General features: G+C 35.0%; 2 protein-coding genes across 7 annotated transcripts in view; one reads left to right on the forward strand and one right to left on the reverse strand.

The window, feature by feature from the left end:
* The window catches only part of PEX13 (peroxisomal biogenesis factor 13), a 29,543-nt gene extending 17,498 nt beyond the window's left edge, over window positions 1–12,045 (reverse strand). The window contains exon 1 of the mRNA XM_081263926.1: window positions 11,821–12,045. Coding sequence (XP_081120052.1) covers window positions 11,821–11,912 — 92 coding nt within the window. The 5' untranslated portion in view covers window positions 11,913–12,045. The remainder of the gene's footprint in view (window positions 1–11,820) is intronic.
* A 252-nt stretch (window positions 12,046–12,297) lies between these two features.
* The window catches only part of PUS10 (pseudouridine synthase 10), an 82,796-nt gene continuing 81,375 nt past the window's right edge, over window positions 12,298–13,718 (forward strand). For 3 of the 6 annotated variants that reach the window (XM_081263917.1, XM_081263921.1, XM_081263916.1), the window contains exon 1: window positions 12,298–12,436. The gene's annotated coding sequence lies outside the window, so the exon portion shown is untranslated. The other 3 variants (XM_081263919.1, XM_081263918.1, XM_081263920.1) reach the window with 3 other exon arrangements.

Below are 13,718 nucleotides of genomic sequence, written 5' to 3' on the forward strand. Positions count from 1 at the left end.
CTGTTATCCCTAGTTTTTTTAATGTTTTGAACATAAAGGGATGCTGTACTTTGTTGAATGCTTTCTCTGCGTCTATCGAGATGATCATATGGTTCTTATCTTTAAGTCTATTGATGTGGTGAATAACATTTATTGATTTCCGTATATTGAACCATCCTTGCATCCCAGGGATGAATCCTACTTGATCATGGTGCACAATTTTTTTGATGTGTTTTTGTATTAGATTTGCCAGAATTTTATTGAGGAAATTTTTGCATCTAGGTTCATTAGAGATATTGGTCTGTAGTTTTCTTTCTTTGAGGTGTATTTGTCTGGTTTCGGAATGAGGGTGATGTTGGCCTCATAGAATGAATTTGGAAGAGCTCCTTCTTTTTCTATTTTCTGAAATAACTTGAAAAGTATTGGTATTAATTCTTCTTTAAAGGTTTTGTAAAACTCCGCTGTATACCCATCCGGTCCTGGGCTTTTCTTGGTTGGTAGTCTTTTGATTGCATACTTTTTTTTAATCCTCTATTTCATTGATTCATTCTCTGACCTTAGATATTTCCTTCCTTTAACTGGTTTTGCAATTGGTTTGTGCTTGTTTTTCAATGACCTTAAGATTTGTCATTAGGTTGTTTATTTGACATATTTCTAATTTTCTCATATATGCACTCATAGCTATAAATTTTCCTCTCAGAAGTGCCTTCATGAGTGCCAGGGATTCTGGTATGTTTTACCACTATTCTTCTTTGATGTGAAGAATTTATAATCTCTTCCCTGATTTCTTCTATCACCCATTCATCATTCATCCAAAAGGATACTGTTCAATCTCTGTTTTCAAGATTTCTGCACGTTTTTTCCTGGTATTTATTTCTAATTTCATTGCATTATGATCAGATAAGATGCAAGGGATTATAACATTTTAAAAATATTTTCTAAAACTTGCTTTGTGGCCTAAAATATGATCTATTTTGGAGAAAGTTCCACGAGCAGCTGAGAAGAAAGTATTTTCAGCTGTTATTAGATGAAATATTCTATAGATGTCTATTAAGTCAATTTGATTCACAGTAATTTTTAGGTCTTAATATCTAACTCTGTACTGAATAATATGTCTGCATGTTCTATTTATTGGTGAAAGGTGTGTTGAAATTACACAGTATTACTGCCCTGGGGGTCTATCTGGGTCTTTAATTCAAGTAGTGTCTTTTTTATGTGATTAGGTCCACCAACATTTGGGACATAAAGACTACTGTTATATCTTGTTGAATTGTTCTCTTTCTCAGTAGAGAGTAATCTTTTTTGTCTGTTCTGATTAATTTTGGCTTGAAGTCCAATATCCTATAATTTTCTTTTGTTGTAATGTTTTTGTACAATTTGGGTATTAGGGTTATACTGGCTTCTTAAAAAAAAAAAAGAGTTGGGTGCTGGTGTGTGGCTCAGTGGTAGAGTGCTTGCCTAGCACATGAGAGGCACTGGGTTCAAACCTCAGCACCAAATTAAAAAAATGAAATAAAGATATTGTGTCCACCTACAACTAAAAAATAAATATTAAAAAATAAAAAAGTTGGGGAGTTAAATATTTCCTTTTTTAATATTGCAGAAAAGTTTGTAAACTTCATCAGTGAAGTCTTCTAGATTTACAATTTTCTTTGTGGGAAAGATTTAAATCATGAATTCAATTCTTTTAGTACCATGCCATTCAAACTGTAGTCTGTAGACCAGTTTTAAGTTTGTGAACCAGTTGTGTGAATCTATAATGAGAAAAATATGGAAAATAAGATTGTTTAAATAATTTAACAGTACTTTTTTTGGGTGTGTGTCATAAAAGTAATGATTGGCAATCCATACACTGTGAGAAAAACTGCTTTAGTAGTTATAAAAATACTTTTATTTTTTCTAAATTATACCTTCACTAATACCCCAAATCTCTTTCCTTCCTTTCTATGTTTCCATTCTTTTGTCTCTTTGTGCTTCATTCTAGATATTCTCTTTCCAACTATACTCTAGTCCATTATTACTTCCAGGGTCAATCTTCAATAAGATAAAGAGTTTACAACAAAATGTAAATCAACAAATCCTTTTTTCATAGATAGTTTTGCTATTAAGAAAATGCTAGTTGAACTAAATAGAGGGCTTAATGTTAAAGCTACATTCTGAAACAAGTTTCATATCTTATTGTGAACTGCTAGTATGTCCTTTGGGAAACAGCAGCAAGTCCACAGACTCTCAGTAGCACAGAACACATATGAAGCAGCAGTAGCAGTGTTCGATGTTACTAATTTTCTCTATAGTAGTATCTAATCTGTTGTCAAACCCAGTAAGTTTAATTTTGAATTTTAATTTTGTTTATATTTTTTTGTTCTAGAATATCCTTTTCTGTTTAATAACTTCTAATTCTCTCCTAAGATCCTTTCTTTTCATTGTCTTTAATATATTAAACATATTTACTTTAAAGTCTGTATAGTAATCCCATTATTTAGAATCATTATTGCTAGGAGCCACAAGCAAATAATATGATGCATGGCACTTTCGGTGAATCTGGTTTTTCTTTCCATTTATGTAATCTAATATCTTTGTGTGTGAGGCTCTATTTTGCTTGTCTGTCAGATGTATGTGAAGTATTATGGCAATGATTTTAGGTTCTGGATGATGTTCTCTTCCTCCAAATGTGTTTCATTCTAAATATTGTATATTATCTGATTAGGATATAATAGACACTGACAAAAATTATGGTGGGTTTTCTCATTAGTAATACTTAATGCACAGATCACATAGACGATTGATATAGATTTTTTTCTCACATAGTCTTGTACTGTTTCATAATTTTCAATAAATATCTTATTTAAAAATAATAGGAAATTAAATTTAAACATTCAATAAGGAAAAAAAAAAGCTTTTCTCTTGCTTTTTCCTGGCTTTAATGTTCTTTTTATAGCATCATAAGTGCATTTAGTATTCATGGTACATTCTTGTTTTCTCTTATAACCAGCACAATAACACTAAGCAGGTTTATGACTTAGAAGAACAAATGATATGTTTTCAATGCCGAGTGTTCAAAGTCTTCTCCACTCAACTTCTTATTTAAGAATTTTAAAGAATACATACACACATTTTCTATGTAGTTCTATGATTTTGCCATATTTATTTCTCTCTCATTCTTGTCTTAAACAAATTCTGGAATCATTTGAAATTCGAGACTTGATACATTTCCCAATACCTCAACAAACATTTCCTAATAAAGAAAGACATTTTATACAAAATCATACTATTACCATTCTGTCATTGAAAATTAACCATAGTTTTATATCACACATATTAACAATAATTTTATGTCATCTATTATCCATTTACAGTCAAAATTTATCCATTTCTTCCAAATGTCTTTATTTATAATAAAGAGCTTTGAGATTAAATTCACTTATCATAAAATTCTAAAGCATAAAGTCCAATGGTTTTTAGTTGCACACCACTGTGAATATACTATCATATTTACTTCTGGAACATTTTCATTACATTAAAAAGAAATTCTGTGTTCATTAGCAGTCATTCCCCATTTCCTACCCCATCTCCTATCTTTGGTAATGACTAATCTACTGTCTGTCTATATTAACTTGTCTATTCTGGTTATTTCATATATAGTTGATTCTTGTTATTTAAGGTACTGACATCTATAAAGTTTGTCAGAATTAGTCAATATCAAATCACTACTTCTAGGAGAAACAAAAGTTTGGGGTTACAGAAAATTTCAGGTCACATTTTTATCAACCAATCAAAACATTCTGTTTAAAGGCATCTTAATGTATATTGTCAACTCATTAAGAACTCATAACCAATACCTGTAAACTCATGCCTGAATGAAGCTTTCTTAACACATGTAATTTCTTCATTAGCATATCACAGTATTCTTGTGCTTTGAACACTAAACAGCACTTTGCTTCTGGGGCACTTTAAACAATGAAATCACCATAAAAAATAAGAAAAACCCATACTAAACAGACTGTGAAATGGACACCTGTTTACACCATGAGGGTTGAAATAAGAACTGGAAAGATTCTTTGTTTCACTTCATTTGAGTGATAACTCCGGTCTTTTTCTGCTCTAAGCATGTTGACAAATGATTGTCAGAGTGTTGAGAGTATTAATGTGGGCTTTACAAATAAATTTCACTGATTAGGACAAGTTGCAAATATGGGATCTACAAATAATGAGGATCTATGGTAAATGGACTCACGTATCATGTAGTATTTTGTGAATGGCTTTTTTCACTTACCATGTTCCCAAGCTTCAATCACATTAAAGCCTATATCAGTTTCAAGTTGAGTATCCCTTACCAGAGGAGTTTGGAATATTTGCTACATGTAATGAGATTTCTTGGGGATGGGATTAAGGTCTGAACATGAAATTCACTTATGTTTCATATGCACTTTATACACCTTTCAAATGCACCTGCATTTTGACTGTGACCAATCATATGAGGAAGTGTGGAATTTTCTACTTGTGGCATCATGTCTGCACTCAAAAAGTTGGATTTTGCATTATTTTCAACTATAGATTTGGGATATTCAATCTGTACCTCATTATTTTTTATTTCCAAATTATATTCAATATGTACCTCATTATTCTTTATTTCCAAATTATAATTATCCATGAGTTAATGGACATTTGTACTGTCATGAATAATGACACTCTGTTCATTTATATATGAGATTTGTATGGACACATGTTCTCATACCACTTGGGTACATATACTTAGGAGTAAATTTCTGGGTCTTACAGTAAACACTGTGTTTAATCTTTGGAAGATCTGCCAGATTATGTTCCCAAGAAACTGCACTGTTTTATAGTATATGATGGTTCCATCTATCCTTGCCAAAACTTTTTATTATTATTATTTTTATTATTACTGCCATTCTAGTGGGTGAGAAATGGTATCTCACTGTGGTTTTGATTGCATTTCTCTGATAGCTAATGGTGCTGAGCACTTTTTCAGGGTTTATTGACTATTTTATTTTTTATTTATCAAGAAGGAGTCTCACCATGTTGCCAAGGCTAGCCTCAAACTCAAGATCCTCCCATCTTAACCTCCCAAGCAGTTGGGATTACAGGCATACACCACTGTGCTCAGCTGTTTACTGGCCATTTAAAAATCTTACTTGGAAAAATAATATCGAATAGTATCTACTCAGACACTTTGCCCAATTTTTCCCCCAATTTTAAATTAACCTTTTTATTTTTTATATTTGGTACTGAGGATTGAACCCAGGGGTGCTTACCCACTTGAGTACACCTCCAGCCCTTTTTATTTTGAGACAGGGTCTCACTAAGTTGTTTAGGGTCTACTAAATTGCTGAGGCTGGCTTTGGTCTTGAGATCCTCTTGCCTCAGCCTCCCAAGCCGCAGGTAACTGCCAGTGCACCTGGCCTAAATCAGCCTTTTTATTTTTGCCTTATTATTTTATTATTGAACTGCAAGAATTGAAATGTCTCTTACTATTTTTATGAACAAAAATTCAGTTAAAGTTTATGCACTGTATTTGGTTTTATCTTCTCATTCTCTTGTAAACTAGAATTTTTTTTTAGAATGTCCCTAACTTTTTTGAAGTCTACCCAGTTTTTTTCCTAGGATGTCCTACCATTCTAGATTTGTGTTTCCTCAAAAATGTTAACATGTACCTCTATCCTCTATAATTTCTATTAGACTAAGGTTGTACCCAAGGGTTTGATTACAACCAAGTTCAAAATTTTTGGCAAGAATAATTCATGGGTGACGTTTACTTCATATTATACCATATTAGGAGGCACATAATGCCAAATTGCCTCTTTATTTGTGAGACTAAGTTTGATTGTCTGCTTAAGGTGATAACTATCACCTTTTCCCATGAAAATACATTTTTTCCTTTTCTAATTAGTAAATTTGGTTCCACACAAATATCCTATTCCCCAACAACTGTTCATCTGATGGTTTAGCATCCACTCATGATTTTTGCCTAAGTAAATAATATATGTGTAACTCCAAAATGGTAATTTTCTAGTCCAGGCTAATGTATTAACAGCCTTGAATGATACTGTAAACAAACTAATAGAACTCTTAACTTTTTTTTCTTTTACTGAATCCAACATTTAAAAAATGGAGCAAAACTTAAAATAGATCAGTGGTCGCCAAACAGTATATTCAGACTTTAATTAACAGTTTTGCTCCAAACTAGAAGCCATAATAAAGAAAATAGAAAAACAGACATATCTAGATTTAATACAAGATAAATGTATCTATGAAACAGAAACACAACAGAAATGCATATAGGAAAAAGGATAAAGCAACAGTCCTACTCAGTTCTGGGTCTGGAATCAGTGACAGAATTCCAGTTACTAGGAAATAATAATAAAGAAAAACACTCCACTCAAATGGAACTAGTTTACTGTCTGAGGCTTGGGAGATAAGACATGTCACCTTCATTTCTAAAAAGAGGTCATAAAATTTGCTGCCAACCGTTTAAAATTTTTACAAAGTTATGGACCTAGGAAAGAGTGACTCTGATACATCCTCAAGTGAGAATATGAAACATGTTAACTACTATTAACTCTTAATCTAATCCACTGTTTTCAAACCTGAGATTTTTATGGGGGTGGGTGCTAATGGAACAGTTAGATGGAACAAGACATTTAGACAAGAGAGGGAAATGTGAAGAAAGAGAAAAAACAGAACTCTAAAATTCTACTCAAAATGAACTTATCAAAAATGCTACAGACATGAAGAGATTAAAAAAATCAAGAAATCAGGCCAACAAAAATCAACAATAATAAAAATTCATTCAAGGAAAAACTAAACGTTCAGCAAAGATTCTAGATATGTTTAAAAATATCACAGAGATAAACACTGCAAGCAATATCATCTGTGAAAAAACTCATATGAATTAAAAGCATCTTAATATTAGAAATATTAAAACATGATGCCCACAGCAACAGCAGCTATCTTGCAACTACGAAACAAGAAAATAGTTGCTATAGAAACAAAATTGTAAGGAATAGAGTAGAATTATAGAATTTGGGAATTTCACTTGAAGTAATGGTAGTCTAGGTAATTAGACTAACCCTACAACTGAAAAAAAAAAAAAAAGTAAAAAGCTAGGAAAAAGATAGAAAAATGTGTGTGTAAAGTGTTAGTGAACAGGCACTGAGGAGTTTTACAGTCAAGATCCACAAGGAAAAAAACAGAAAGAACAATATTTTGAGATGTTTCTCCAGGGACCAAGGCTAATTCAGGAAGATGGCTGATAGGATGAGAAACTGGGCAGTGTTAGATAGAATTCCTGGGTTAAGAGGATAAACTAGAGTTTAGAACTCTTAAAGAGGAGGGCTACAGTACTCTCACACTTCAGACTGGGACCTTAAAGGGCTATATGCTAGGAGTAAGGGTGAAAAAGCTAACAGAAAATAAACTAGCCTTGGTAAGAAAACCAATTTCAAATCAGCTCAATCCTAATTGGATTAAATTAAACCTAGATTGCTAGTGACTAGCCATTTTGGTCAAAAACAAAAATCTCTGAAGGAAGATACTATTACTAGTCCTCAAATGACTTAAAACCATCTATATGTGACATCCATCTCCCATTAAAAAATAATTGGGCCTACATTATGATAAAATTATGGTTTTTTTTAGAAGAGCAATATCAGATAATACAAAGAGCTCTATAGGGGATCTAGAAAATGGAGTTATTAGAGACTTTAAACAACTGTTTAATTAAAAAAATTGACAATATTGGGATTTTTCAGCATAGAAACCATAAAGCCAGATCAAATGGATCTAAAACTAAACACTATATATACATACACACACACAACACTCCTCAAAACCAAACCTAACTCAAACAAAAAACCCCTCTGAAACATGAACTCAGTGACTAGCTTAATAGCCTACAAGGTATATAAAGAAATACAGGGTATATATATGTAATTTGATTTAAAGGAGTAAAGAGAGAATAGACAGAAGCAATATTTGAAGGGACAATGGATGAAACTTTTCTCAAATTAATGAAAAATATCAAAGTCAGATTTAAGCATCCCTACGAATATCACTCAGAATAATACAAAGAAAAACCATACCGAAACCCAATAAAGTATAATTGAAAACCCAAAACAGAAAATCTTGAAAGCTGCTGGGGGTGGGGTGGGGGAGCTGGGTTCTTTTTAAAGAAGCAAGAAAAAGCAGACAGAAAAGAAGGAAGCCAGGAAAAGTTCAGTTCCCTTGGTGACAATGTTGAGACAGCAGATCTCTATGCTTCTTGCTAACCAAACAGTAAGTGTCTTTAATTGTTCAAAGCACAGTAAGATATTGTTACTTTTAGCAGAAACTATTTCTGATATAAGTGTCTAATGGGAGAATAAATGGGGGAAAAACTGTGCCCAAACAATATTTAAAGATATAACTTATGAGAATTTTCCTGAATTAAAGAAAAACATGAATAAGATTAAACACTGTAGAGAAGGAAAAAATATGTCTATATATTATTACCCAATACAGCACAATAATGTCAGAGTGAGCATATAAAATCTTAAAAGCTACAAAGGAGAAGATAATCTATCTATTAAAAAAAATGACAAATTAGGAATACATTTCTCAGGCTGTAAAATTCTGAAATGAAACCATAGTAGTACAAAGAAAGAATATTTCAATTTCACCTAGAAACATATATACAAAAGTCTTAAAATAACAGAATTCAGGATTGCATATAAAACAACAACTAATCAGAATTCATCCAAAAATGGAAGATAATTCAGTTTTAGAAAGTTAGTACAGTAAGCAATATTTTTATATTTTAAAAATGCATATAATCTTAACAGATACAGAAAACCATTCATAAAATTTAATACTCTTCATAATAAAAATCTGAGTGGGGCTGGAGTAATGGCTCAGCGGTAGAGCGCTCGCCTCGCATGTGCAAGGCCCTGGGTTTGATCCTCAGCACCACATAAAAATAAATAAGTTATTGTGTACAAACTACAAAAAAATAAATATTAAAAAAAATCTGAGTAAGGTAGTGAGAATTTTGACAGGGATCTATCAAAAGCAAAATGTAACCATTCCAATGGAAGTCAGTACCAATACAACAATGCTGGCTAACTCTTGGTTTAGCTGTAAATACCAGAATCATTTATATGGAATGAGACAATTTCAACCAAACCATTAAAACGAATTAAAGAGTTTTGACATTATTCATATTTATACTGAAAAAATATCAAGCTGGGCTTGGTGGTGCATGCCTGTAATCCCTGTGACTTGAGAGGTTGAGGCAGGAGTACTGCAAGCAGTTCAAGGCCAGCCTCAGCAACTTAGCAAGACCCTGTGTATATATTTATAAAATAAAAAATAAAAAGAAAAAGGGCTGGGGATGTAGCTTAGTGTAAAGTGCCCCTGGGTTCAATCCCCAATACCAAAAAAAAAAAAAGGAAAAAAAATTTAGTATTCTGACACACCAGTTAATAACCAAATGGAAAGTATGAAAGAAAAGATCACATTACAACAGCAATATATATATACACACATATAAAATCTAGGAATAAAATATAAGAGAAAGGGCATCATGGAGATCTTTATGACAATTAATGAAGGCAAAAAAAAAAGAACAAAATTCTCACCAACTGTACCTTACACACACAATAAAGGAGAGACTTATTTGATGTATAAATTCAAGAAAACTTCCAGTAAGTCTTTTCATGAAGATTAAGTGTAATTAAGGCAATTTTGAAGAACAGCAATGTGTGGAGCCTCTTGACATAAATACATATCAAAACTAGTTAGCTGCAGCAGGGCACACAGCTACTTGGAAGTCTGAGGAAGGAGAATGACTTAAGACCAGGAGCCTGGTGTGTATGTGCGTGTATGAAGCTCTAATTAGGACAGTGTAGTGCTAGCAAAAGAACAAATAGATCACTAGAACAAGTAAGATAGTTTCCCCCAAAGAACTACACAGTTAAGAAAACCTGGTATGAGACAGATGGCATTATAAACTAAGATGAAATATATCCAGTAAATAATGCTGGGGTGATTAGTTATGCACATAGGAAAAAAAAAAAAACCAGATTTCGTACTTTACACTGATTTCTGTACATCAAAGCCAGTTCTAGGTGGATTAAAAATCAGAATGTGAAAATCAGAATGTTTCAAAGAAAATATAGAGAAAAGTTTCCTAATCTAGGTAGAAGTGGTTTATCTATGACAAAACCACAAACAATATGACATTTTGGGCTATATTAAAATTAAAAATCTGTACAAAAGTAAGCACAAATATAAAGACAAGCCACAGACTGAAAGATTAGCAAAACACAATGATGTACTCACAAACTGATAAACAAAGACAACATAAAAAATAAAATGAAAAAATATTTTCATTAAAAAATATTTTAAAAAATATTACTGCTTAGTATGTTTTTAAGCTTTAGATGATAATATGTACACATATATATGAAGTAAAATGAACCTAAGTACTAAAGTTTAAAAACATTTTCCGATACACTAAACAAAATAGAGACAATAGTTACTATTGAAAAGAAGAATGGCATAGTTTATCTTTTATTTTTAAAAAATCTGGTAGGGCTGGGGTTGTGGCTGCGTGAAGCACCTCATAAAATAAACAAATAAAATAAAGGTATTGTGTCCATCTACAACTAAAAAAGTATTTTAAAAAATCTGGCAAATATTAACACTTCTCAAGGCTGGGTGGTGAATACACAAGCATTACCTTACACCTGACCAGTCTGTGTTTTTTAAAACATTTCATATTAAAGAAAAAGGGGAAATCATTAATTTTATATCAACAGAACCTTAACATGCAAAAATGAAACCTGTATCTTCCAACAAGCAGTCTAAATGAGAAAAAAGAATCACTCATTAAAAAGATGGCAAAAGTGTTGACCTTACTTAACAGAAATAATTAAAGCGATTACTTGTTATGCATCTATCATTAAGTAGTTATTGTATTCAAGCACTTCAGCGTGTAAATAAAAGATTACAAGATTTCAGAACACAGAATAAATACATTCCAATACATTAGGGATTTGTATGAGTTAGGACAACCTACAAGAGTATACAGGAATCACGCCACTCGAATTAAGATGTCCATTTATCCAGCAGAAAAAAAAATATGATCGTGAAACTTCTAATTCTGTATGTTTCAACCTTTTAAAAGTTGCAGACCGATTTGGTGTTGACTACAAACAAAACAAAAACCTATAGGCCCTAGAAAAATACCTTTCTGTACAGAAAGGCCACTCCCAGACCATCCCACAGATTTAGAATTCCTGCTTTAGAGTCTGTCTCCAAATCTCAGTTCGAAACATTAGCTGAGTTATGCTGGAAAAGAACGCCAAGTTGGATTCCAGTTGCGTAAAAGTGACCTTTTGGGCTTTCACCAAGTTCTCCTGAGGTTGTAAATAGCTTTTCACTAATGACTTTTGCTCTCTATCGATGCGGGGGCTGCGCAAACGCCGCTCTCAACTGCTACAGTACCAAAGTCTGACGCTTTAAAGGGGGTCAAGCAGTATTGCCCCCGTCCTGCAAAAACAAAAAGGCAGGAAGCCGCCCCCTTTTCTTACAAGCTACGGCACCCAGCGAGACGCCGAAGAGCTCTAGGGAAAACGTTGCCGTCGGATAGGAAACAGCTGTCAGACCTCGAAACCCTCTCCGGAGGCGCCCCGGTCCTAACTCTACCCCTCCACCCTCCCAAAGTAGGAGGCCGGGAGAAGGCGGGGGGAGGTATCTCCCCCTAATAACGGCCTCAACTGCCGCCAGCCCAATCCTCGCTCCGGCCCACCAAGCTCGATCCCGAAAGAGTCCCACACTCACTGGAAAGTGGGGCCGGGTCCCGGTCCCGGCCCAGCTCCTGGAATTCGGCGGGTCTCCCAGGGTTTCGGGGGAGGGGGAGGCTGAGACGCCATCTCTCCGCCTCCGCTCAGCTCCCGCTCCGCACCGGGACAGTGCAGGCCCTGATACACCAGCACCTCGAGCGTCAGGCATTATAGGCAGAAAGCCGAACTCTCCGCCCCGCCCACTCCTGCAAGTCAGAGCAGGCTCGTGGTACTTCGCCAGGTGCGACTAGAGGGCAGGCGGATACCACTAATTCATGGGAAGAAACGCCATCTTCTTGTTTACCCTAGAAAGAGTTTCTGTTCTAAAATTGAGGAGTAAGTGTTCATCGATATTTCTGGTAGCGGCTACACTGTTCTAGATGCAAAGTCCCACGAAAGCTTCTCTGGGACTGGACCTCTCCCGCAGGACGTGAAGTCCCACGCACTTTTGCAGTAGTGAGGGAGGCAGGGTGTGAGGCTGTAAGCCAGCAGTGTTGCAGATTTCCCTATAAACAAACGGGGGAGAAGTTCACTCATTCCTCTCCAGAGAGGCCTGGTACTTTCGTTCTAAAGCTCTGGTTTCCTCGGGGAACAGAATTGCTAAAGCGCAATAGGTGCGTTGTCTTTAGTCTTCCCGGTTCCCTCTGAGGGCCGGAAGGGGTTAAATATTAGGCTCCGGGATCTTGGGAGAAGGTAAGGCGGGGAGGTCTGAGGTGAGGGGCTGCGGACCCGGTGCTAGAGAGGTGTCCCTAGATAGGGCTCGTTTCCCTACCGCTGGAGTGGCTTTATTGGGAAGGGTGAATGCGAAGTTTCTTGGACCTGAGCGAAGAGGGTAAGGGCTTACTTGGCCAAAACAGACTCCAGGACCGTGGGGGTGAAATTTCCAGTATCCCAAGTTAGAGTCCATAGCTGAGTTTGTCTGCTGCTCACTGAAGTCTTCAGCACCTCCTCCCCTAGAAATCCGCATCCCCACACCACCGAGGAGTGACATTCGTGTGTATGGAAACTAATTTTAAAAGAGCTCGCGGTGTAAGACAGGTCTGATCATTTTAGTAGGTTTTCTCATATCCTGTTCCTTCCCTCCTGTTCGGTAAAAGGTTTTTGTAATCGTCCAAGAGATGAGAAGAAAGTCATTCCTCTTTATTAAATTAGAGACTGGTCTGGTTATGGTTGGCTGGTGGAGAAGGGATTCTGACACGTGGGAGGCGGTTCTGTTACAACTTGTTCCAGAGGGGGTTCCCCCCTTCCCTTTCCCTGTAAAACAAATAGGTAAACAAAAAGCAAGAATCCTAACAACTGCAACTAATACTGGAGAACTTTCAGCGTGAGACGCTTTCTTCCGGGCTTGTTTTCAAAGATAATCTAATACAGCACAACTGATTTCTTGTGAAATCCTATCATTTCATTATATTAAGAAGAAATAACCAAATTTAAGGCATATTTCCTTCTTTTAATGGGCTCCAGAAGTCGCTAGATATTGCTAGATGAGAATGGTGTTAAGAGGTTTGTAAATCATAGCTTAATTATTAACATATACTCGAGTTTTTTTCTTGAGCGTTTTTAGACTTCAAATTATTCAGGACAGGAGGTTTTGTAATTCTAAACAGGTTTGGGAACTTCTAGAGCCAGGTGATCGTAATGTGTCATTTGCTGACAGCATGATACCTTTATTCTAAGTGAACTTATTGGAGAAATAACATTCAGTCTTTAAGCCAAGAGGAGAGAGAAAAAATCTGAATGTAGCTATGTGAGTGCCCAAGAAAAGCTTCAGTAGGACGTGTCTTTATAAAGCACCTATTGAAGAAAGTGTATTTGTTTCTCTTTTTGAATTTATGATTTTAATGGAAAAGAGGAGAAAAAAAATAATGGGTTAGACAGAAACAGTTTCTCTGTGAG

Source organism: Spermophilus citellus (assembly GCF_964194105.1).
Source record: "Spermophilus citellus genome assembly, chromosome: 13".
NCBI classification, from domain to species: domain Eukaryota; kingdom Metazoa; phylum Chordata; class Mammalia; order Rodentia; family Sciuridae; genus Spermophilus; species Spermophilus citellus.